Source organism: Prosopis cineraria, unplaced genomic scaffold (genome assembly GCF_029017545.1).
Source record: "Prosopis cineraria cultivar Desert tree isolate PC_DT_omini unplaced genomic scaffold, ASM2901754v1 PC4, whole genome shotgun sequence".
Classification (NCBI taxonomy): Eukaryota; Viridiplantae; Streptophyta; class Magnoliopsida; order Fabales; family Fabaceae; genus Prosopis; species Prosopis cineraria.
Genome location: NW_026555335.1, coordinates 17,799,258 through 17,824,275, shown reverse-complemented (window position 1 = coordinate 17,824,275; position 25,018 = coordinate 17,799,258). Strand labels below are relative to the sequence as shown.

At 35.8% G+C, this 25,018-nt stretch overlaps 1 protein-coding gene across 3 annotated transcripts; it reads right to left on the bottom strand.

Moving 5' to 3' along the window:
• Nucleotides 1-52: 52 nt before the first annotated feature.
• Nucleotides 53-24,295, bottom strand: LOC129307909 (protein S-acyltransferase 24-like). Of its 3 annotated transcripts, none has more exons than XR_008592508.1 (14): nt 23,760-24,288; nt 16,920-17,060; nt 16,513-16,625; nt 10,059-10,138; nt 9,753-9,916; nt 8,260-8,398; nt 8,059-8,158; nt 7,004-7,061; nt 6,778-6,855; nt 6,531-6,629; nt 5,091-5,169; nt 4,855-5,003; nt 584-1,099; nt 53-460 (listed from the first exon to the last, which is right to left on the bottom strand). XR_008592508.1 is itself a non-coding variant. In XM_054948861.1 (14 exons), the coding sequence occupies exons 2-14, from the start codon at nt 24,027-24,029 to the stop codon at nt 638-640; spliced, it is 1,932 nt and encodes a 643-aa protein (XP_054804836.1). In that variant the 5' UTR covers nt 24,030-24,057; nt 24,138-24,295; the 3' UTR covers nt 53-637. The 3 variants fall into 3 exon arrangements, 2 of the variants coding, with proteins under 2 accessions (XP_054804836.1, XP_054804837.1); XM_054948861.1 differs by having other exon boundaries at nt 53-1,099; nt 23,760-24,057; nt 24,138-24,295; XM_054948862.1 differs by lacking the exon at nt 584-1,099 and having other exon boundaries at nt 23,760-24,291.
• Between the last annotated feature and the right edge of the window lie 723 nt (nt 24,296-25,018).

Genomic DNA, 25,018 nt, shown 5'->3' with positions numbered 1-25,018 from the left:
CACCCATCAAAAGCAATGAAAAGACACATTCATTTTGCTTTTCCACAGAAACTGGAATCAAGGGTGATGGAGCGTCCATTGATCCATTATTCTAATTCTTTAAAGGGTACATATCGGATTCATACCTTTGATGAATTTGGTTCGATTTGTTTTCGTCATTGTAACCTTTGAAGTTTGAACCGTAATGTTACGTACAAGTAATGTAAAAAGGATGAGCACGTAGCTGAGACTAGGAGAATACATTGATAAATATAATAACCGTAAAGAAGAATAAGAAAAAGCTAATTTACAAAATAACGTACGCATTCACTGTGACTAGCTAGACATCGATTTAGTATTCTTCATCGTTGGACTCCAAATCAGTGGGATGATACATGATTTTCTATTTCTCCTTTTTCACTTGGTCATTCCAATCCATAAGGTATGAATCACAAGTTCCGCATTCTTGTCTCCCAACATGCTAAACAAATAACAGCACTTTATCAATAAGCACTGATAAAAGAGAAGCAAAATATAACGCCACAAAATTGCACACTAAGCAGTGGATTAGAGCCAAAATAAATTGAATAGACAAAAATCTAACCCAGATGTAATTCCTATGGCACATTACACTTCAGCACAACCAGACGAGTAATTATCATGATGAGGAAGCACCAGATCTGGAGTTCCGACCAAGACCAAGACCTAGGCCGAGAGGAACACTCTCATTTTTCGATTTGCTGTGGACATTATTGTGGGAACAATGAGAGGAATGAACATGACCATTGCCGTGACTGTGATCAGCATAAGCATGGCGCGAATTATAACTGGTGCCGCTGGAACTGACATTAATGACATGGCCATTGCCCTTTTCAATATGAGAATGTGAGCCTCCATTGGCGAGGCCTGAGCTCCTTGAAATATTTATCATTCCTATACCCTCAGGGTTATCCGATTCTTCATTTAATTGCACATCTTCATTGTATCCATCGATCAAGAAATCTGTACAATTCTTCTTGATCCCATGATCATAAGGATTCCTGAATCTACCGCCAGCACCTCTAAGGTAGCTATATCGCATTGCATTTGCCATTTCATTTGTTGTAATATTACGTGATATCTGCAGGAAGCAAAATATATTACATGTAAACATAACTCCACCTATGTTTATAACTGGTCCCAAGCTCGGGTAAAGGAGGAGGGTTGTGTTAGGCCATCAACAGCCAATGTAAAACTTTGTTGAATCTATCATGAACATAAACAATAGACATTATAATGTTAATGCTAGGTCGTTGCCCGTAAGTAACGCGCTGCATGGCTCGAGTACAGTGATAAGTAAGTTAGAGCCGTTGCATCGGCGCCCGAATGTAGTTTTAAATGAGCAAGGGCTACCGCGTCATTCTGGACGTGCATGGCTAAAGAGGTTAGTCCATGAGAGCAAAATTAGATTTGATACTTGAAATGTTGGGACATTGAATTGTAAATCTGTAAAGGTTGTAGGGGTTATGATTCAAAGGAAAATCAATATCCTTTGCCTGCAAGAAACAAAATGGCGTGGAGAAGAAGCTAAGGATATTCAAGGTTTCAAACTTTGGTATACAGGAAAAGTAAGCGCATGCAATGGAGTAGGCATCATTATGGATAATGAGTGAAAGAAGAATGTTGTAGAAGTTAGCAGAATTGGAGACAGAATTATTTCCTTAAAAATGATAATTGGACGTGAGACTGTTAATATTGTTAGCGCTTATGCGCCGCAAGTCGGAACAGAAGCCAGTCTTAAGGAATTATTTTGGGAGGATCTGGAGGGGTTGATTCGACACATACCACAGAGTGAAAAGATTTTTATTGGAGGAGACTTTAATGGGCATGTTGGGAGGGAAGCTGGTCAGTATACGAGGGTGCATGGTGGTTTTGGTTTTGGAGAGCTAAACAATGAAGGACAAACTCTTCTTGATTTCTCATTGACGTATGATTTTAAGATTGCCAACACTTGTTTCAAGAAGAGAGATGAGCATCTCATCACTTACAAAAGTGGAGTCCTCAAGGTCACAGATTGATTTTCTTTTGATTAGGAACACGGATAGAAGACTTTGTAAAAATTACAAGGTGATCCCCGGAGATGCTGTAACGACACAACATAGGGTTCTAGTCCTTGATGTGTGTATTATGAGTAAAATCCAAAAGCGTCGACAAGTAGTAGCACCAAAAATTAGGTGGTGGCAATTAAAAGGTGAGAAGCAAAATATTTTCAAGCGAAATCTTTTGGACAAAGGAATTTGAAATCTCAGGGAAGTGCTAACATTATGTGGGAGGATATAGCTAAAAAGATACGGGAGGTTGCAAAAGTAGTTTTGGGAGAATCAAAAGGTTCTGGTCCGAGAGATAAGGAGTCTTGGTGGTGGAATAATAGTGTACAGGACAAAATCAAGTATAAGAGGAACTGTTTTAAAGCCACACATTTGTGTAACAATGAGGATAATTGGGAGAGATACTGTATGGCCAAGAAAGAAACTAAGAAAGCTGTGAGTGAAGCTCGTTCTAAAGCTTTTGAAGAATTTTATAAGAACCTTGAGACGAAGGAAGGAAAATGAAACATTTATAAGATTGCCAAGAATAAGGAAAGAAAATCAAGGGATCTAGAATAGGTAAGGTGTATTAAGGATGAAGAGGGAAGAATTTTAGTTACAGATGATGAAATTAAAAATAAATGGGAGACTTACTTTTCCAAACTTTTCAATGATGGAGAGGGTTCATTTAGTAACTTGGAGGATTTAGTAATTGATGAAGGAGAACAAAATTTGTCATTCTATCGAATAATACGTGATAAGGAGGTAAAGAAAGCTCTTAAGAAAATGGCAAATGGTAGAGCCAACGGACCTGATTGTATATCTATCGAAGCATGAAAATGTTTAGGTGAAGAAGGGGTGAGATGGTTAACTAAGTTATTTAATTTGATTTTACGGTCCAAGAAAATGCTTGATGAGTGGAGGAGAAGTACATTAATTCCTATTTATAAAAATAAAGGAGATATTTAGAATTGTACTAACTATAGAGGGATTAAACTCATGAGCCACACAATAAAATTGTGGGAGAAAGTAATTGAGCACAAGTTGAGATTGGAGACAAGTATTTCTGAGAATCAATTTAGTTTTATGCCAGGTAGATCAACTATAGAGGCGATTTATCTACTAAGGGGATTAATGGAAAAGTATCGTTGTAAAGATGATGATTTACACATGGTTTTTATTGATTTGGAAAAGCTTATGATCGTAGTATACCAAGAGAAGTGCTTTGGAAAGCGTTGGAAAAAAAGGAGTACGGATTGCTTATATTAAAGCCATACAAGATATGTATGAGGGGTTAAAAACTAGTATAAGAATGCCTAGTGGTCAAACAAAAGATTTTTCTATAAAGATTGGACTACATCAGGGATCATCTCTGAGTCCTTATCTGTTCAACTTGATCCTAAATGTTTTGACGGAACATATTTAAGGGAAAATTCCCAAATGTATGCTCTTCGCGGATGATATAGTTCTTATAGCAGAGATAAGAGAAGAGGTTAATTGCAAACTTGAGTTATGGAGGAGAACATTAGAGTCGAAAGGTTTCCGTTTCAGTAGGAGTAAGACAGAATATTTATATTGTAAATTTGGTAAGAGACTATTCGACAATAATTTGAAAGTGAAATTGGGAGATCCAATTATATCTCAAGTGGAAAAGTTTAGATATTTGGGAGCCATTATTCAAAATGATGGCGAAATCAGTGGAGATATTTCACATAGGATTCAAGCTGGGTGGTTTAATTGGAGAAAAGCTAAAGGAGTTATTTGCAACCGTAAGGTACCTAATAAACTTAAAGGAAAATTTTATCGCACTGCTATCAGACCAGTAATGTTATATAGTAGTGAATGCTGGGCTCTAACGAGACAGCAAGAGCATAAAGTTGGAGTAGCAGAGATGAGAATGTTACGATGGATGTGCGGAGATATACGTAAAGATAAAATTCAAAATGAACACATACGCGAAAAAGTGAGGGTAGCACCTATTGAGGAAAAAATGGTAGAAAATCGGTTGAGATGGTTTGGGCATGTACAAAGAAGACCAAGGGAGGCACCAGTGAGAAGAGTGGAACATAAAACTGAGTCCGATTAAAAGGGGTAGAGAAAGGCCTAAGAGAACACTCTTGGAAATTGTTGAACGCGATCTCTTAATAATATTCCTAAAAGCTTGATAAATGATAGAGCACAATGATGTTTTGCAATTCATGTAGTCGACCCCACCTAGTGAGATAAAGGCTTGTTATTGTTGTTGTTGTTGTTGTAAATATAAACTCAAGAGGACAAGGAGATCAATCCTTTTGCGTTTTACATAAATGAGACAAGCAAGCTTCCAAGATCTTTTGAAATAAGAAATGAAATATAGCATCATGAGCACTAATGTGTTTATTTTATTTCCTTGTGGATCCTTGATCACATGGTTCGCATTAATCAACGTCAAATTACATCAAATTCATAGAGAAGGGAACAGAGCTGCAGCAACTTTTAACCAAGCTTCAGACTTAAGTAGTCGAAGAATAATACATTATTATGTTATGAACAGAACTCCAAAGTTTTGGCTTTTCAAAATTTTATATCCTCAGTTATATGATGTTGATTTAAGTCAAACTACAGACGATTACAATTGAGACTACAAAGCTACTGCAACTTGCAGCAACGGTGATGCTTGACTTCGAACTAGAGTGCAACAAGTGAGACGTGGACAAGGGAAATTGAAATTTGTGATGAACAATGTGGTTTGATAAAATCAGTGGTTTTACACATGTTTGCCAGCATTCTTAATCAACACATAATACAAAAAGAGACTTTCAATACATACCTGATTAGCTTGAACAACTGTCAAAACGAACACACCAAAGAAGAGGAAAAAATCAACAACTAGAAATGATGTAGCCCCCACAAGATGAGTAAATGCATATTGAATCCGTGCTCCAAATGATGAAGGAGAAAGTGGAACAGTTAATATTCCTGTACACAAAAAAACGAGTTCCCATTGGTAACTTAAAAAGAATGGGGAATAAAAGGAAAGTCCATCGCAAGTCAAAGTTCACATACTTGTAACAGTAACTCCCCCAGTGATCAACATTGCTAAAACTTCAAGAACAAGAAAAAGAAAAAATTCCCATTTGTTCCTCTGCAATCATATATTACAGTTTCCACCACAATCAGGTCAATTTAATCATAACTAAATAAAAAAACAACTTGCACGCCCAATAAATAGGAAAAGAAGAAGAAAAGTTGGCGGTTCATTAGATAGTATTAGCCTAAGTCACCATTCACCTCCATACCTTCACAAAAGGAAATGGGAAAAGATTAACGATCCAAATCTTTTCTAAGTGATTTCATCCATCATGTTTGGTCACAGAATATCTTATATATAAACCTTCACAGTACCGACTAGATTAATCTTGGTTCAAAAACCTATGATACTGAAGGGAAAGCAAAAAAAGAAAAAGAAAAAGAAAAAGAAAAAGAAACTATTTTATTACTTTCAACAACATTTTCACTCACAAGCTCAATCATTCTCCCAAAATGAACCAATAAAAACTGCTTGCTAAATCCACCATCAAAAAAAAATGTGTAAAAAAAGGATTTCTTTTTCTCTTAAAGAGTAAAAAGGTGAATTCATTAATAAGAGGCAAAGTTTACAGTTATACTTGAGCTACACCAGGTGAAATCATGGTCATGAATACTGTTATATAGCTTGTTAGTCAACACTATGGCTCCTAGCACCATGCCACGTTTGTAGTTTTTCGACTTTCATTAGCCTGTGCAATCGCTATGCAACAAGAGCTATTTTGTGTAGTAGTAGCTCGCAATACATAAAAATAGCACACCAACAGCCCAAAATTAGGTGATTTTGCAGACGCTACCTAAAGATTTAATCAAACCATACAACCAAAATTAAATCATTCAGAGTAAATAAAATAAGGATTTGAGATGATTTAACTCATGATATCATTACCAATGGCAGAGAGGGCAATGTCATCATTCCTTCCAGTACTCTAGATATGGCTTAAGATCAAACAAAAATCTCATAAGAGGTACTTGAAGGATTGCCTAATGATGATCATTATGACAATGTTGCATTATATAAAGAGGAATTAATTTAGATATCTAATGCTAAATTTGCTAGGCATATATGCTTTTTACAATTAAAGTGCCAGATGTCATGATTCATGATTGATTATCTTGTTAAGATTGTCTTATATGCAGGTTGACTTTCTATATGTTCAGTCATCAATTATATTTTGAATTATATTACGTTGTCACAATTAATTACTAGCGGTGAAATGGTGCATAAAAAATATTTTTTGTCCTTCTTGCTAAACAGAGAATAGGGCAGGAGCATAAGAAATGTCTAACACTATTTTTTTCTCTTTTTCGACCATTCCCCCTTTAAACTCAAAGCAAAACGAAAAGACTAATCTACAGTTAAAAGAGTTCAAGTAGTACATGTCAAACAAACTACGCAATCACTTATATAGAAAATACCTTGCCAATGCAATTAGATACCCAAGGACAATGATGATCAAATTGTTCCACACAACGATTACAGGTTGAACAGTGCTTCGCACGAAGGGGCCTGACAATCTAAAGTAAAAAAACAATAAAACATGCACGAATCGTATAAAGTATTAGAAAGATGAGCATGTGCATCTGAGTGTGTGCAAGTCAGAGATAGCTGGAGAAGAATTCTTTATTGTAAGAGGTCTGACAATCTAAATAATGCAGGGAGAACCTTGCATGTTGCACAAAGAAGGGACCAATTTCCAGCAAGCAACGCAGGATGATTTATCTCAATTTTTAAGAGAGGTTCCTGCCACAAATTATTCACAATACAATATTGATAATGTATACAAGATCTTTATAGTGCTCATACATAAGCGAAAAAGAAGAAAATTATAATTTCTGGGAGAAAGTGAAATCTAAAGCAAAATTCATCAGAAAAGGGGGGAAAAACTCACATCATCTTTATTAATCTCAGAGTCATGCACGTTCATTCTGATGAAACCGGGATCTTTGCTGCAAACAACCAGCAGAAAGAAGATGATGGTATGATTATGTTTGAATGATAAAGAAAGTCAAGAACATGAGACGCAAAAGAAGGGATCCAAGACAAAGGAAGTGGAAGATGTGCCTCAGACTCATCCAAGCCTAATAATATAAAGCAATTAACAATTAATGACATGTTGAAGGATAGAGATCAAATGGTTTGGGATACTTGTATATGAGCATATGGAAATGTGTTGCCATTTAATTTGGTGAAGAAACCCTATTTTAATATTGTGAAATGTATCAGTGAATATAATAGCGTTTTAAAATAATCACTTATCATGAGATGTCCCATTTTTTAAAGAAAGACGTTGATCTTGTCCATGATAATTTGGAGGCCCAAGTAAGAGGAGGAAGATAGGTTTATATTAATTGCACAAGCAATCTTAAACATGTTATTAGTAATTTTTAAAGTTTTTTATATTAATCAATTATTGTAATTGCATTTCTACATCTAGGTCCATGAAATCTTATTTCGAACAAGAAAAAGGAAAAGTAATTTACAAACAAGACGATGTTGAAGAAGACACCAAAGATGATGGTTATCACCGTAAGGAAAAGGATGGAAGAATTGTCTTGTAGGAAAATGACAACAATAATGATGACATCAGTGACAATTATAAGGAAAATGATTAATTCTGGAAAATTTTTTAACTTGAGAAACATGTGAGTTATCAGTTAGATAATTATTGGGTTATTATTATTGCAAGTGATTTTGCTTTCCGAGTCTTACAATTTAGAATTTGAGAGTTCCCTCTTTGATATTATTATTTGATAACATGTTGATGGAATACAATTTTGTAAGACATGATTTAAATTATTTTTATTGTGTCTCTAAATTGTAAAGTTCAATACAATTTATGATTCATGATTAAAAAAAAAAATAGCCTCCAAATTTACAAGTTGAAGGTTGATGCATTTACTATGCTTATGAGAAACTGCTTATTTTTAAACCCAAGACACCTACCTGCTACACCTGTAAAACATAAATAATCCAGCAGTTGCAAGGAAAACTCCAAACCATGCAAGAAGACCAGCGGCAGCTGTTAGTTTTGGCAGATTTGCCGCTGTAGAAATCGTAAGAATAAAAATTAGAAGAAACATTACAAAAAAGTATTATTATTGTTGGAACAATTGTCACAAGAAGAAATACAAGAAAAATAGATACCCAAGATGACCGAATGAATATAGGTGACCAGGAGCAAAAAAATTATACACCAAAGTACAGGAGCAAGTCCTAATTTGGAGATTTTTCCAAGGTGGCTATTTCCATCACAGCGTCTATCAAGCAACCTTCTGGCATTACCCTATAGAACATATTTAGAATCACAATAAAACCTCTTATTCATTCTAGTTCAGAAAATAAACCTCACCAGAGGAAATACACGTCATTTGGCATCAGTACAAAATAGGGGGCAATATTAGAAAAGAATTTTATATCTTCAGAAGCATCATGCTTAAATTAAGTATAACTAGGATCATTCATTTAGGAAAAAACACCTAACAAGAGAAACAAAAAGACAATCATAAGTAAGGTACCTCCCTCTTTCAAATATACCAAGTATCTACTTTACCCTAACCTCTCCAACAATCACACCCACACACAATAGGCACATGACTTCAAGATGAAGCCACTATGTAGTACTCGGAGTGAGAAGGCAGTTTTTGCAGTTTCAGAAATTACAGATTTTTCAGAATAAAATGACCACTGCATGTTGCAAAGGTTGTTCAGTTTTGCCATCAAGAATTTTGTGGACAAAACAGTTTTGTAAGTGATTGATTAAGATCTCAAGGTGCTTTTATACATGGATGGAACAAGACTTCTCTACAATTTTGTCAGCATTGGGCAAGCATTACTCATTCATTTATCCAACATTCTCTAGGTGATAAAAGTAAAAATAGGTTATTGGTCTTTTTTGGCCAAAAATATATAAATATATATATAATAGGTTATTGGTCATTCTGTAAGTTTTAGCAATAATAAGTGAATATTCATTAGATAAGCAAAATGTGAATATGCACCTAACATAAAAAATGTGTATGTCTAGGTTAACCAAACGAATACTGACTGTTTTCATCACCACACTTGAGAGCCCCACTCCCACATAGGCTCCTAAAATACAAACTGCTACATATGCATGACTTCACGATTCCGAGAGATGTGTTGCTTTGGAAAAGGTATTTATGTATCAATCAGTAGCTAGAGAAAAAAAAAAAAAAGTAATTTGCACCCCAAGATCTGAACAAACGGTTCCATGTATATTTACGCAGAGTTCTATATGATCACATGAAGAATATAGTATATCTAAAAACACATCTAACAACAAATCCCCAAATTATAAGAGCAGACTATAAAAAGAAATGGTATACAAGTTTCATAGCAGATATTCAAATGGAGTTATGAAAAGTTTTCTAAATACATGTCTATTCCAAAGTTACGACTTTGCAAAGAGAAAAAAGGGAACTAATGAGCACATAATAACTTTCATCAATTGGTACTTAGACATTCTTTGCAAAACAACTACCACTAACAAAGGAAAAAAGAACCTCAAAAAAATCAATCAGCAGGAAACAAAAGAGGCTAATTTAAATGAATGCCAAACTACCACTAAGGAGACAATACTAAACAAATAAATAATATTTTAATTATAAAACACCTACAAGGAAGAAAGCAACTTGTCTGTGATTCTTATCAGAAGCAAGCTGTGCAGGTGTAAGGCCAGTATTATCAGTAACCATCAGGTCCTCTTTCTTGCCAGCCTGTACTAGCACAGTACATGCCTCCAAGTTACCTCTGATAGCGGCCCAATGGAGAGGAGTGCAACCTGAGTAGAATTAGTGGAAATAAAAATTACTAAACAGCTTCAAAAAATCAAGAATAGATTCACCCTATATAAATATCAATGCTTATACTATTTCAGAGCAACCATATCCGGGAGGAAATACATATTAGAGCATTAAACTTACCCTCCTTGTCCTGACGCCCCATATATGCATCTAGAAATATCAGAAGACGAATGCAATCAGCAAAGCCTTTGTATGCAGCCCTGATATTCAAACCAAGAAGGAAGGAATTCTCTCAACACCTTAATCCATAAAATAACCATTTCAGTTAAGCAGAGGATTCAAAATGTAGGGTCCCGATTTCTTTCTTTTTCCTTCTTTTGTCCTTTCTTGCATTCAGGTGAAACCAGTTAGGAAAAATTAAGTTTATTGATAACAAAGAAACAAAGATGTGGAAAATTGAATCAATAAGCTACCTCCAGATTTTAAGAAAAAGTCAACATGTAGTAAGAAAAAAATAATGTTCAACCAATTAAATACAAAATAAACTCTGTATGCTATCGATTGGGTGCCACACCTCAGATCTAATTTTAACATGTCTTTCATAACGGACAATGTTACAAAACAGAAGTAAATTACATAACGTTCATCAATCAACACAATCAGCGAGCTTATTCAAAAGTTCAAACCAAATTTCAAGTGTTCTATGTTCTCACAAGAAACTGATAAGATCCCTTTAAAGACTTATTCGAGAAGGAAACGATAGAAGATAAATTAAATCTGATTTTATTACTTTGTTATTTAATTTATGATTTTGTTATTTAATTTAAATTTGAATATCATCTAGGAGATTTTGTTTACATATTTAGTTTTTATCTAGATTTAGATTTTATTCATTTATTTAGATCTTATTTAGATTTAGATTTTATTTAGTCTTTCATTATCTAGTTATCTAGATTTCATTTGTATTTACCTTTATAAATACACCTAGCAACGCAAAAGCTAGCATATATCATCAATAAAATAGTTTCTTAAACCATTTAGAGATTCTCTTAAGTGTAGCTACTGAGAGAAATATAGAACGAGATTTTTGTTCTATATTATCTTAATAGATTAGTTCTTCTTATTTCCTTTTGTTATTTTGAACATCTAACAATTTGGTATCAGAGTCATGGTTACCACACATAATGGTTATGAAACCAATCCTTCTAACAACTCATCTAACAACCCCCTAGAAAATCAAAACCCACTTGTATTTGATCAATTAGCCTCCATCGCTTTAAGACTTGAAACTCTTGATGTGCTGAAAGAAAAAGTGGAGGCTCTTTAAGCCTTTGCATTCACAAAAAGTAGGAAGACAAGGGAGAGCCACCGCAGATGCTATTATGAAGAAGAAGAAAGTGAAAATGAGCCAGGGAATCACAAACACAATAGGCCTCATCACACCAAAATCGAATTTTCAAAATTCAGTAGAGGTGATCCCCAAGGGTTGTTCTTAAAGGCAGAAAAATATTTTAAATATTATGACACACCTGAAGTTAAGGTAGATAGGGCATCTATGCATCTGGAAGGAGATTGTTCGCTTGGATCAACCATGAGTGGACTCTTCATCATTGGGATGAACTTGTGACAGCTTTTCAAGAAAATTTTAGACCACTAGAGTACCAAAATCCTGATGAATTCCTATACAACATCAAACAAGAGGGATCCATACAAGAGAATCACTCACAGTTTGCTAAACACTCTGCCCAAGTCAAGAATTGGCCAGAACACTGTTTGTTAGGCGTCTTCCTCAATGGTTTGCGAGAAGAACAACGATTAGACATCCGGATACATAAGCCAAATTCTATTTACAATGCTGCTAGACTTGCTCAAGAGTTTACGGGGAAAAAAAAAGATCTACGCACGCAGACCCAGGCCCAATCAGTTTCAGACCCAAAACAGGTTTAATAACACTGCCTCCTCCTTCACACGACCAGAGAAGACCCTCAAACTCATTCTTTGCCAACCTATATTCGAACGCATAACTAGAATCTTCCAGACTGCCAGCATCATCCTCCTCCTTAGCTAGAACAGCAGACTCGACGGCATCCAATACCTAGGTTGCATAGATACGGGTACGAGTATCTGATAAGATACATCATGATACGACAATATGGCAAATTTTCAAAATTTTAGGATATGGATACGAGGATATTTATAATATATATTTCAACATTTTATGATATAGGTATATGAATTTTGACTTTTAAACAAGAATTTCTAAAGTAATATAAGGATATTTATAGCAATCAACTAAAATATTAAGCGTTTTATCAAGTTTTTAAGTGATATAATAAAAAATTATGAGAAAAAAATTATATTACAAATATTAGAATATGGGATACGTATGCAAAAGTATCCTACAAGTATCATATCGAATATGTATCGAATACAGATATGTTTACTTTTTTTAAGTATCCGTGCCTCATACCAATACCCCTCTCATGAATGCCCATCATCTATACATAACAAATTGGTGTAGTATATTCATAACATAACATATGAACAGTAAAAACTAGCATTCTTATTGGGACTAGAACTCATAGGGAGTCGAGCAACAACACGAGAGATAAAGGTCTCTGTTTTTGCTGTGGGGAGACGTTCAAACTGGGTCATCACTGCAATAGCTCATTCTTGCTACTAGAGATCATGAACAAAGGCAAGGAACTCCTTCCTCCTCTTGAAGATGCGGACCTTGAAGAAACAACTCTTGAAAACACAAAAATATCTCTAAAAGCTATCTTAGGTGGAAACACGGGTTCAACAACGAAATTGAGAGGTATATTATGCGCACGTGGAGTACTATTGTTGTTAGATAGTGGGTATACACATAATTTTATCTCAGATGCACTAGTGCAAGATCTCCAACTACTAGCACAGTCTATTTCTTCCTTTAGAGTTCAAATTGGTGATAGTAGCATTATACGTTGCAACCGAATATGCAAAAATATAGTAGTTCATCTAACTGGGCCAACCATTAAGGAAGACTTCTACTCCTTTACTGTTGGAGGGGTTGATCTAGTTCTCAGTATTAAATGGCTATCATCTCTTAACACAGTACAAGCTAATTGGAACCAACTCTTCATGATTTTTTGATTGAATTGCAACAAGTATAAGATCCAGGGGGTTCCTAATAACGCTAAAGGTGCTAAGTTTAATTCTTTGGAACAAACAGAAACTTTTGTGAACTCTAATCAATCTCAATATTTCAACCCAGAGCCACTATTTGAAGAATTTCCATTAGTTTTTGAAGAACCTACCAAGTTGCCTCCATTTAGAAACCACTCACATGCCATTCCCTTGCTACCAGGGACCAACCCTCCTAATTTGCGGCCATAAAGGTACCTGTATTATCAAAAGACAAAGATTGAGAAACAAGTTGAAGAATTGCTGAAAAAGGGCTTTATTCAACTTACTTCCAATCCATTTGCAAGCCCAATCTTATTGGTCACAAAGAAAGATGGTTCATGGTGTTTCTGCATAGATTATCGAAACTGAATAACATTACAATCCCAGATAAGTATCCAATTCTAAACATTGATGAGTTATTAGATGAATTACATGGAGCTACCTATTTTTCCAACCTTGATCTCTATTCTAGATACCACCGAATTTGGATGTTACCTGATGATATTCATAAAATTGCTTTTTGCACTCATTCCGAGCATTATGAATTCATAGTTATGCCTTCAGCTTAACCAATGCCCCAGCTACTTTTCAAGTTGCTGTGAACACTTTGTTTCGTCCCTATCTAAGGAAATTTGTATTGGTATATTTTGATGACATCTTGGTGCATAGTGCCTCTTTTCAACAGCACCAAGACCACTTGCGCACAATTTTAAGGACCTTGTAGGAAAATGTGTTCTGTGTCAATCTAAAAAAAATGCTTTATAGGGAGGCCACAATTTCCCTTTCTAGGGCACAAAATTTCTGCTCAAGGGTTGAGGCTGAAAAGGTGGAGGCAATGCAGGAACGGCCTGTTCCTAAAAAGATGAAGGAATGGTGTGGTTTCCTAGGCCTTGTAGGGTATTACCGACATTTTGTGAAGCATTTTGGGATCATTGCACACATCAGTTGACTAAGAAGGATGCCTTTTTATGGTATGAGCAAGCTCAAAAGGCCTTTAATCGCCTTAAGCTTGCACTGATGATAGCCTCCGTCTTACAGTTATCCAATTTTGAGAAGGAATTTACAATTGAGCGTGATGCATCAACAGAAGGGATTGTTGCTATTCTCATGCAAAACAACCATCCGATTGCTTCATTCAATAAAGGTTTTTTGGTCTCCAACCACTACAAGTCAGCTTATGATCGTGAACTCCTAACATTAGTTCTTAACATACAAAAATGGCACCATTACCTCCTTAGGAGACATTTTTTCATGAAGACAGATCATGCTAGCCTTCAATATCTATTACAACAACGTAACACAACTAATACTCAACAAAGATTGATCATAAAGCCCTTGCCATTTAATTTTACTATCATCCACAAGGCAGGTGTGGATAATAAGGGAGTTGATGCTTTGTCAAGACGGCCCCAACATGCAGATTTTTTTTTCCAAATGGCAATACCTTTTGCCTCTAGGTTCATGATCTCTCTTCTGAGTTGGCACTTGATCCCTTCACTAATGAGATCATGTTAGATCTAAAAAGGAACCCATCTTGGCCAAAATTCTACTTGGTTGACCAAAATCTCTTGTATAATAATCAGGTTGTCATTCCTTACACATCACGATTACAACCCCATCTATTAGCAAAAGCTCACTCATCTGTCATGGGCAGACACAGTGGTTTTCTTAAGACATTTAAGGGGCTTATGGAGAACTTTTATTGGCCTTCCATGAAAACAGACGTGAAGGCATATGTGTGACATTGCACCATTTGTTAGCAAAACAAGTATCAAACCTTGGCACCATCAAGTCTACTTCAACCTTTACCAATACCCTCTTGGATTTGGGAAGACATCTCTCTAGACTTCATCACTGGTCTTCCAAAGTTGGGTGGTTTTAAAGTCATATTGGTAGTAGTGGACTGTTTGACTAAATATGCCCACTTCATTGCCCTTACACGTCCTTACACCACCAAGAAGGTTACGACAGTCTTCTGTGAAGAAATTATCCAACTACATGGGGTACCTCACTCAATAGTCTCTGACAGAGACCTTATCTTCATGAGTTCTTTTTGGCAAGAATTATTCTGGCTAAGCCATATCAAGTTAAAAATGAGTACTGCATACCATCCCCAAACAAATAGTCAAACAAAGGTGGTCGACCAAGGTCTCGAAGCCTATTTGCAATGTTTTGCCCATGAACAACCTCGGTTATGACACAAGTTTCTTTGCTGAGCAAAATACTCATATAATACAAGTCACCATACATCAACCAACTCTTCTCCTTTCAAGTTAGTGTATGGTAGAGATTCGCCTACCTTACTCCCTTATGTGAAAGGCGAACTCCTATAACTGATCTAGAAGATCAATTGGAAACAAGAGACGCAATGCTCAAACTCCTGAAGGATGATTTGCAAAAGGCCCAAGACTGGATGAAGGCTTATACTGACAAGCATAGGAGAGAAGTTGAGCATGTTGAAGGAGATGTTGTGTGGTTGCGAGTACAGCCTTTTCACCAACAATCACTCACCAAGAGGAGTTCGGAAAATTGTCACCTTATTTCTTTAGGCCCTATAAGATTTAGGAAGATTGGGAAGGTCGCTTATGAATTGGAACTTCCCTCAGATGCACGAGTTCACCCCATTTTCGATGTGTCTTTTGTAGCCTGCTCATGGGTTGATCCGCCTGTTAGTCCAGCATCCTTGCCATTATCTGCTGATTTGGAATTCCATGTGGCACCAGACTAAGTCTTGGATCATCGCTAGACTCGCCATAATTCGCTAGAACTATTAGTACAATGGCTTGGACGGCCTAGAGAAGAGTCTAGTTGGAAGGAATACGACCTTTTGCATGCTCAAATTCCCTCTTTTCAACTTGAAGACAAGTTGAGTTTTCAAGAGGGGGTAATGATAAGATCCCCTTAAAGACTTATTCGAGAAGGAAACGACAAAAGAAATATTAAATCTGATTTTATTACTTTGTTATTTAATGTATGATTTTGTTATTTAATTTAAATTTGAATATTATCTAGGAGATTTTATTTAGATATTTAGTTTTTATCTAGATTTAGATTTTATTCATTCATTTAGATTTTATTTAGTCTTTCATTATCTAGTTACCTAGATTTCATTTATATTTACCTTTATAAATATGCCTAGCAATGCAAAAGATGGCATATATCATCAATAAAATAATTTCTTAAACCCTTTGGAGATTTTACTAAGCATAGCAATTGAGAAAAATATAAAACGAGATTCTTATTCTATATCATCTTAATAGATTGGTTCTTCTTATTTCCTGTTGTTATTTCGAGCACCCAACAGAAACAACCTATGCAAACATGTTAAAAGAAGGTATTTGTCTGGGTCAAAGTTTACTAAATGGGCTATTTCCAAAACAGCAGCATGCAACACATTAGGGAAAAAACCTTTTCAATTAACGAATCATAGCAGTAGAAAAGGTGGGTGAATATAACTCTAATTTACCAATGCAATGGGCTTCTTCCATCATTATCAGGAACATCAGGATCAGCATTCCACTTTGAAACAATGTGGTAGAGGAAAGTTGTCTGACCAAATTGAGCTGCAACATGCGTTGCCTGCGTGAAGTTTAAAATAAAATTAGGACTTCCAATTTTAGATTATGTAAGAATATTTACATCACTGTGCAGTTATTGATAGGTGGAATGACATTATATAAAATAAATATTCGATTATTATTAAAATATATATTGGTAGTTTTATTAAACAAATAATTGTTTGTATTGGAAAAGTGACTAACTCAATTGTCACTTACAATGTGCCCAATAGACTTTTTGCACTAGCATCCAACAATTTATCACATGAGATTCTTAACATTATTTTGAATAAAAAAGGGAACAGATAAAACTAACCTGATACCCATACATGTCAGCAGCACTTGCTCGTGCACCTTCTTGAAGCAAAAGCTCTGCAACCTGGATAGCACCCCGAACTGCACTCCAATGTAATGCTGTCTGGCCGGTATGATCTATTGCGTTTACATCTCCTCCATGCTGGCAATCAATACATCAAATATTTATTGAGCTGATATTGAATAAGGTTCATATATTGCATAGATGGATTGAAAATAGAATTCCCTATCAAAACGCCCCAGTATGGAAATATATGGATAATACATTTAATTCCATCAATACATAAGTGATTTTACATTCTATCATGAGCAAATGGATATGGATGACAATTACATGGAGAGATATGGGAACAAAAACTATGTTTTGTGTGAAATGGGAATGGAACCTCACACGCCCAAGCCTGCAAGAGGAGCAGATCCTCAATCAAAACATTGTGATCCCAAGATCCTTTACCTCTATTCTCTTGGATCACTGAGACTAAACCAATATAACTGAATGCAAAACATTGAGTGATCAACTCGTATTAACAAAAGTAGAATTGGTACAACATCCAAACTGGGCATAAAACATAAATAACCTAGGAACTAGTATGAACATAGCCTAAGCAAATCAAGGTTGCAAGTTGCAGTAGCGCTAGAAGCTAAATCACTAAGTGCATTTATTACGTTGTCTGGAATGTTGGATGATGCCTCCTCTTACCACCTACCCTCTTTTAAGCAAAAGGCAATCATGCTCTTTTTGAAATTGTAAATGCTCCTACCATCATGCTAGGAACCTAATATTTCTTCATGATTCACTTAATACTCCACATTTTAGGGGACATGGACTTGTGCCGGATCCTAGGGAGAAACAATTGCAAAGCCCCATTTCACTTAAAGCCTGATGCTCTATAATTGGGTTTGACTTATTAGGCTCTGGTTGTTGTATCCTTGGTTCAAACGACCAATCCACAATGACAAATACTACCTTCAGGCCCAACATATTTTGAGCCCAACAACTGTCCCCACACAGCTCTTTTATGGAGAAGGGTTGTGCGTTTTGCTATTCAGATCATTCTCAAGCACCATATGTCCTCCTTTAGCTTGGCATGGTTAATGAGGCATGCACACCTTTTTAAAGCATTACCACCAGATTCGAGTTAAGTGTAACAGGTTCAACTCTTTGGCTACCCTTCTCTTAATTCAAATATTGCCTACCCTCACTAGCACTTCTTATTCATCTCATCACTCCCCAATCGTCACAGCCATCATCTTCAAGCTTAGTTTTGTTATGGCAGCTTCGAGTTCTTCTATTCCTAAGGCAAGCCCCCTTAACCCAACTCTTGATTCTTTTGATGTCACACCCATTGAGCATAAACCCTTACATTGGTTTTTTTTTTTTTTTTGGGTTCTCATGCTCTAGCCAAGATCCCCTTATTTTGCCAACTTGGGTAAGTGATTATGTTGCCCTTCATATTTCTACATTGTTCTATTGCTCTCTTTTTACTTGTGTTTTGCTTGACTAGTTCTCTGTCTTTGGAAACCTTAGGGCATCTCCTTACTTGTTCACTCCAACTCCCTCCGATAGTCTCTTGATTTTGTGTCCCTTTACATACTCTAACCCACCAAGTACCTTTTCCCTATAGTGTGCCCATAGGAGTTTTTTTACTAGCAATGCACCCACAAACCACTTTCTTTGGAAAAGATTAAATGCTAGCCAAAGAACAATAACAAGAGTAAATGGGTACCCAAGGTAAAGCAGCTCCGACCACTGGGATGTGGCACCAATTGGGGCTTCTTGACCAAATCAATTTGAGTTGTTCTTTGTTTAAAAGCAACCTTTTATTGATCCAAACCTTGCTCTATTTCTAGAGTAGCAAGTACTCATGCTTCCTATACCTTTTCAGAACCCTTACCATGACCCTTAGAGATGTCTTTATATTCACTAGCCTCCCTATCATCGGCCAATTTGTTTTGGGCAACATCAATCCTAAAGACCCCACTCTACTCCAAACAAAGGCCTAGACCAAGTTTATTAATGGTTATTAGGCTTTTGGGAAGATGAACTGTCAGAGCAAGTCTACGCCTGACACTGGCAAGCATACCATTTTTCTCTAAACCCTCAACAGCAAGTACATCGTTTGTCCAACTGGTGGTAAACCCACCGTTGATCTTTTTCTTTACCACCATTGATCTTTTTCCATTAGAACTTATTGCAAGTTCCCTTAGCCCTTGGTAAGCAAGCTTGCTCTTACCTTCTTTTCAAGGCTCTCTTTCTTTGTAACCTCTCTTGTGTTCTAGTCAACAAAGCAAGATGTTTGTGATGAGGAACCACTCTCCATTGCATATTGGGAACCTCATTAGAGGCACCACAAGTCTTTGGCTTTGTGGTTGTGTGGATGGCTCGTTTTGTTTTAAAGCTACCTCTATCTTTTTTCGTGGGGTTGTTCTTTATTCTCCACTTAGTCCAATGTCCTAGACAATCGGTTTACCTACAAATGGTTGCCAAACATAAGGTGGAGTTCAATACTTGATGTAGCAGTCAAACTTGCCAAAAGGCTGGTCTAACATGTGACATACTAGAGCTTTTTGAGGGACCTCTTTAGGTGTCTCGTCTTTAAGTGGAGGTTGAGGTCCTAGCCTTTTCCAAACGTTGGTCAAGTATGGCAAATAATATTTTTTTCCTCCTTCCTCCATTCTTTGCCACTACTATTATGTGGGTAGTGTTTGCAAAATACATCCCCATAGAGGCTTTTCTGCACTAGTTGTCTTCAAACAACAATTCTTTATACTCAGTCACCTAGCCATCAATTCAAAAAAATCCCAAAATTCCATCATAGCAATCAATTCAAAGAGATCCTAGAATTCCCTCCCTTAGAACTTCTTCCGAAGTTCTAATTCTAACCCTCTCTAGGCCATCTTGACGTATTCCGTTTCTAAGAGTTGCAACTTGCACCTACTTAGAAGCTTCTCAAACCTAGTGAGGAAATGCTCTAGGCTCTCACCTAGCCTTTTCATCATTTTGCACAATTCCACAATACACACCTCTAACTATGTGATGTGAAAATGATCATGGAACTAATTTTCCATCTCTTATCCACCCATGAACGAATTTCTAGGGAGTCTAGCATACCACGTGAATGTCGCTCTTGTTGGCGAACTAGGGAAGAGTCTAGTGCGTGTTTGATTTTTGGTTTGCCAAAAGTCTATTTGCTAAAAATTCATTTCGCAAAAGTTACTTTAGTGAAAGTCAGTTATTGTAACGAAATTTATATTTGGATACAATTTTTCAAAAATTAGTTTGGCAAACTGAAAATTATTTGGATTAATAATGATTTGTGCTTTTGAATATACAATGACCAAAAAGGATAATGATTTATGATGATCTATAATTTTTGTCATACAAATATAATATATTAAAATTAAAAATGTTTAAAAAATGTGAAGATTGTAAAATAACATAAAATTTATTATGTTAAAATTTATATGCTTATTTACAAGGGATTCTTTTTATTTACATGCTCATAAAGTTATAGAGCCAAATAGGTTAAATTTAAATTAAAAGGAAAAATTAACATGATTAAATGTTTGATTTAAAAATTAACAATGATAATACGAAACAAGACACTTTAAAGGAAAAGTTTAAAAAAAAAAATTAACAATCCCTTGAATAAAGACACTCAAAAAAGCTTGGATGTGGAGTAAAAGCCATGTGTTGTGCTGGAGCTCTTGATCATGGCCTCCTAAAATAGTGACACAGAGAACAAGAGAGGCAAGGATGACCAAAAAGAAGAACATAAGCAAAAGGGTAGCATGGTAAAATAAATAGTTACATTCCAAATGTGAGTTCTAAAAGTTATCAATAGTTACGTCCTCCGAAACCACATTCAGTTCCATTTGAGATGTGCTTTCATGATATACATTCATCTCACATGTTTAATCCAAACAGCTTTTAACTTTGTGAAAGTGCCAAAGCACTTCCAAAAAGTTAAGCATAAGGTACCCAAATGGAGCCTTAGTTTTATATTATCCACATGGCCAAGTTCTCCAAAGGTGAAGCCCTGTGAAAAATGTTGTAATTATTGTAAATATTCTTCTCTATTTATTAGGAGTTATTAGTCATTATTAGTAGTTATTAGCTTTTATTATCTACGTTTTCCATTTTGATGTATAAATACCCATTTGTATAGCACTAGTGAGTATGAATGAGAAATATATTTTTCTCTCACATGTTCCACATGGTTGCAATTTCTAGGGTTTGAAAATTGTGTCTAGGGTGGGTTTCTAGGTGGTCGTCTCACATGGCAACCCATATCAAAGTCAATATCTGCAATATTAGTGGCTAAAAAGGGTAACTTCCTTCAAGCCTTGAAAGCCTCACAAAACAAATCTTTGTGGATTGTTGACTATATAGCATTAGATCAAATAATCGATTGCCATCAATTGTTCTCTTTTTATGTTCCATGTGCTGGGAACTTGAAAGTCAAAATTGCATATGCGACTATTGTTCTTGTTGTTGGGAAAGGAAGTATTTGTATCTCAAAATCTTTAACTCTCGACTATATTCTTTATGTACCTAAATTAGCTTCTCCATTTGGCGCCCAATGTTGCACTATATGGTTTTCAACTTTTCAAAATATGTTTAGGGTTCCAACATATACCTAGGTGTCAACCTATACCTGGGAGCCCCCTTCATCAAAATCAAGATGAGGCTTATGTTCTGGATGTGGAAACTCTTCCACATAGTCATCTCTAAGTCATCATAGTGTTGACTCATGTATTGCGTCTACAACACCACACTTCAAACCATAAGATATGACATCAATTTTCTTATTATTATCTTCTAACCTTGTTTGTGGCATAGTTTCGACAAAAGTGTAGGTGTGTTAAAAGGTTTGTTCCACGTGAGATAGGAACAGAACCTCACACACACCAAGCATGCTAGAGGAGCAACTCCTCAATCAAAACATTATGGATTCCATGATCCTTTACCTTAATTCTCTATTAATCACTAAGACTAAACCAATAGAACTAGATGCAAAACGTTGAGTGATCAACTCGTATTAATGAAAGTAAAGTTGGTACAAAGTCCACACTAGCAAAAAATGTGAATAACCTAAGAACTAGTAAAAACATAGGCAAAGCAAATCAAGTTTGCAAGTTGCAGTAGTGCTAGAGGCTAAAACATTGAGAGTGTTTGCTGGGTTGCCTAGAATGTTGGATGATGCCCTCCTCTTACAGCCTGCCCTCTTTTTAGCAAGGATAGTTATGCTCTTTTTGAAATTGTAACTACCCTGCCCTCATGTAGGGAACCTGCTCTTCTTCATGGTCCACAAATTGCTCCATGTTTGTAGGGTACGAAGACTTATAACTGGGAGAAACCGTTGCAAAGCCTCATTTTACTAAAGGCCTGCTACTCCATCGCCGTGTTTGACTTATTGGTCTCCAGCTATTGTAGCCTTGGTTGGGACGTCCAATCCACGAGGTCCAGTACTACTTTCAGGCCCAATATAGTTTGAGCCAAACAAATTGTTATTTCTTCTTTTGTTATAAATTGTTAAGTATTTATCTCTCTCCTTACATGAACACCTAGTCACATGAGATTATGCAAATCCCAAACTGTTGACAAACAATCACAACAACAACAACAACAACAACAACAAGCTTTTATCCCACTAGGTGGGGTCGGCTACATGGATTGCAAGACGCCATTGTGCTCTATCATTTATCAAACTTTTAAGAATATTATTAATTAAGAGATCGCGTTCAACAACTTCCAAGAGTGTTCTCTTAGGCCTTCCTCTACCTCTCTTAATCGGACTCAAAGTTATATGTTCCACTCTTCTCACTGATGCCTCCCTTGATCTTCTTTGGACATGCCCAAACCATCTCAACCAATTTTCTACCATTTTTTCCTCAATAAGTGCCACCCTAACTTTTTCGCATACGTGCTCATTTCGAATTTTATCTTTACGTGTATGTCCGCACATCCATCGTAACATTCTCATCTCTACTACTCCAACTTTATGCTCTTGCTGTCCCGTTAGAGCCCAACATTCACTACTATATAACATTGCCGGTCTGATAGCAGTGCGATAAAACTTTACTTTAAGTTTATTAGGCACCTTACGATCACAAATAACTCCTTTAGCTTTTCTCCAATTAAACCACACAGCTTGAATTCTATGTGAAATATCTCCACTGATTTCGCCATCATTTTGAATAATGGCTCCCAAATATCTAAACTTTTTCACTTGAGGTATAATTTGATCTCCCAATTTCACTTCCAAATTATTGTCGAATAGTTCTTTACCAAATTTACAATATAAATATTCCGTCTTACTCCTACTCAAACGAAAACCTTTCGTCTCCAATGTCCTCCTCCATAACTCAAGTTTGCAATTAACCTCTTCTCTTGTCTCTGCTATAAGAACTATATCACATAGAAGGATAATTCTTAAAAATTCGAGGATGAAAACACCAGCAACTTCTCTATTGTATGAATCCTTAACCATCTTTTCTTTTTCTTTTTTCTTTTTTTTTTACGTATAATTCTTAATTATCAATCAGACTCAGTAAGTGCAAAATCCAGATGCACTCACACTCATAAGAACATCGTACAAGTCAAATCTAGGCCCCAAAGTGAACAGGTCAATTCAAAAGAACAAAGAGCAACGGAAAAAAAAGCTGCATTCTAATGCCTCCAATAGCATATATAATAAATAATAAAACAAAGCAATTGATCAGGAAAAATTGTTGTCGAAACTGAAATATGCCAAACCGAATATGGAATAGAAGGAAGCAAGAAAAAAGAAAGCAAGACAAGCTCAAATGCAAATAAATCAAACACAATTCAACAAACCTCAATAATGTATTGAGCAGCGGCAGTACGATTGTTAAGTGCAGCCCACTGGAGAGCGTAGTATCCGAGCCCATCGGGCACCGAAACGGAGCAACCCTCCTGCTCCACCAATCTATGAAGCTTGTCCAAATCCCCATAAGCCGCAGCGGTGTAGACATCGTTCCGCAAGCTCTCGTCCCCCAATTGATCACCGCCGGACGCAGTGCCGGAAACTACCGGTTGCTGATCCCGGTATTGGACCTCTTCAACGACCTCGATCTCGGATGGCATGTCTCTCAATGACTCTTGAATTGACCTCCTTACGAATATATCGATGGAGTTTAGCGGACCGTGGATATTCTATAATTTAATTTCTATTTCAACAGTCAAAACTGATACCTCGATCGGTTCGTAGACCTTGTGTGGCTTTCGATTAAAGGGTGCGAGAGGGCTTGGGTCGCGGCCGTCCCTGTTGACCCTGAGAACGATGAAGCAATGATATACTCATAGCTCGAGGATTGACCAGTGAATGACGGGGCTTGCTAAAATCTAGCTGGTTTGATTTTGAAGACTCTTCGACATCAACAATGTCTGATATTTTTCATCAAAAAATAAATTAAAATAAAAAAATAGCGGATATTTTGATTAGATTAGCGGAAAAGAAAAACAATGTTGATGAATTATTTCTTTGTTTGATTGATTAAAAAAAAAAGGAGTATTATTTCTGTCTTCAATGATAGGATTTTAGCTCTAAATTTTTTAAAACAAAATAAAATTATTTAAAATTTTGCCTCACTCTTCAGTTTTTGAATACAAGAGAAATTATCAATTGTCTCTTTATTTTCATTTCCAAGTAAAATTACAAATTTTAAGAAATATTTATCATATTTTTCTCAAATTATCCCTTCATAAAGTCCATGTTTATTTTCATTAGACAAATTTATTTAATTAATTACATACCATTAAATATAAAGTAATTTATTTATTAAATTTTTTTGAAGAAAAAACATATTAATTATACATTGAAACACTAAAAATATTTTATTTTTTTAAGCATTTAACGCTTTAAAAAATATCTTACAATTTTTAACGAAATGTTGTAGAACAATTTATCGATTTTGCAACTTTACTTGAGTTCAAGTATAACCAACCCTGATTACGAGAAAATATGATAGCTAGTTGGGATGTGAATATTAGATTGGAGAAACACAATTGTAGATGTAATGCTACCAATTAGCATAACTGAGGGATTATAAAAAAATATAAGACTATGTGAAAAA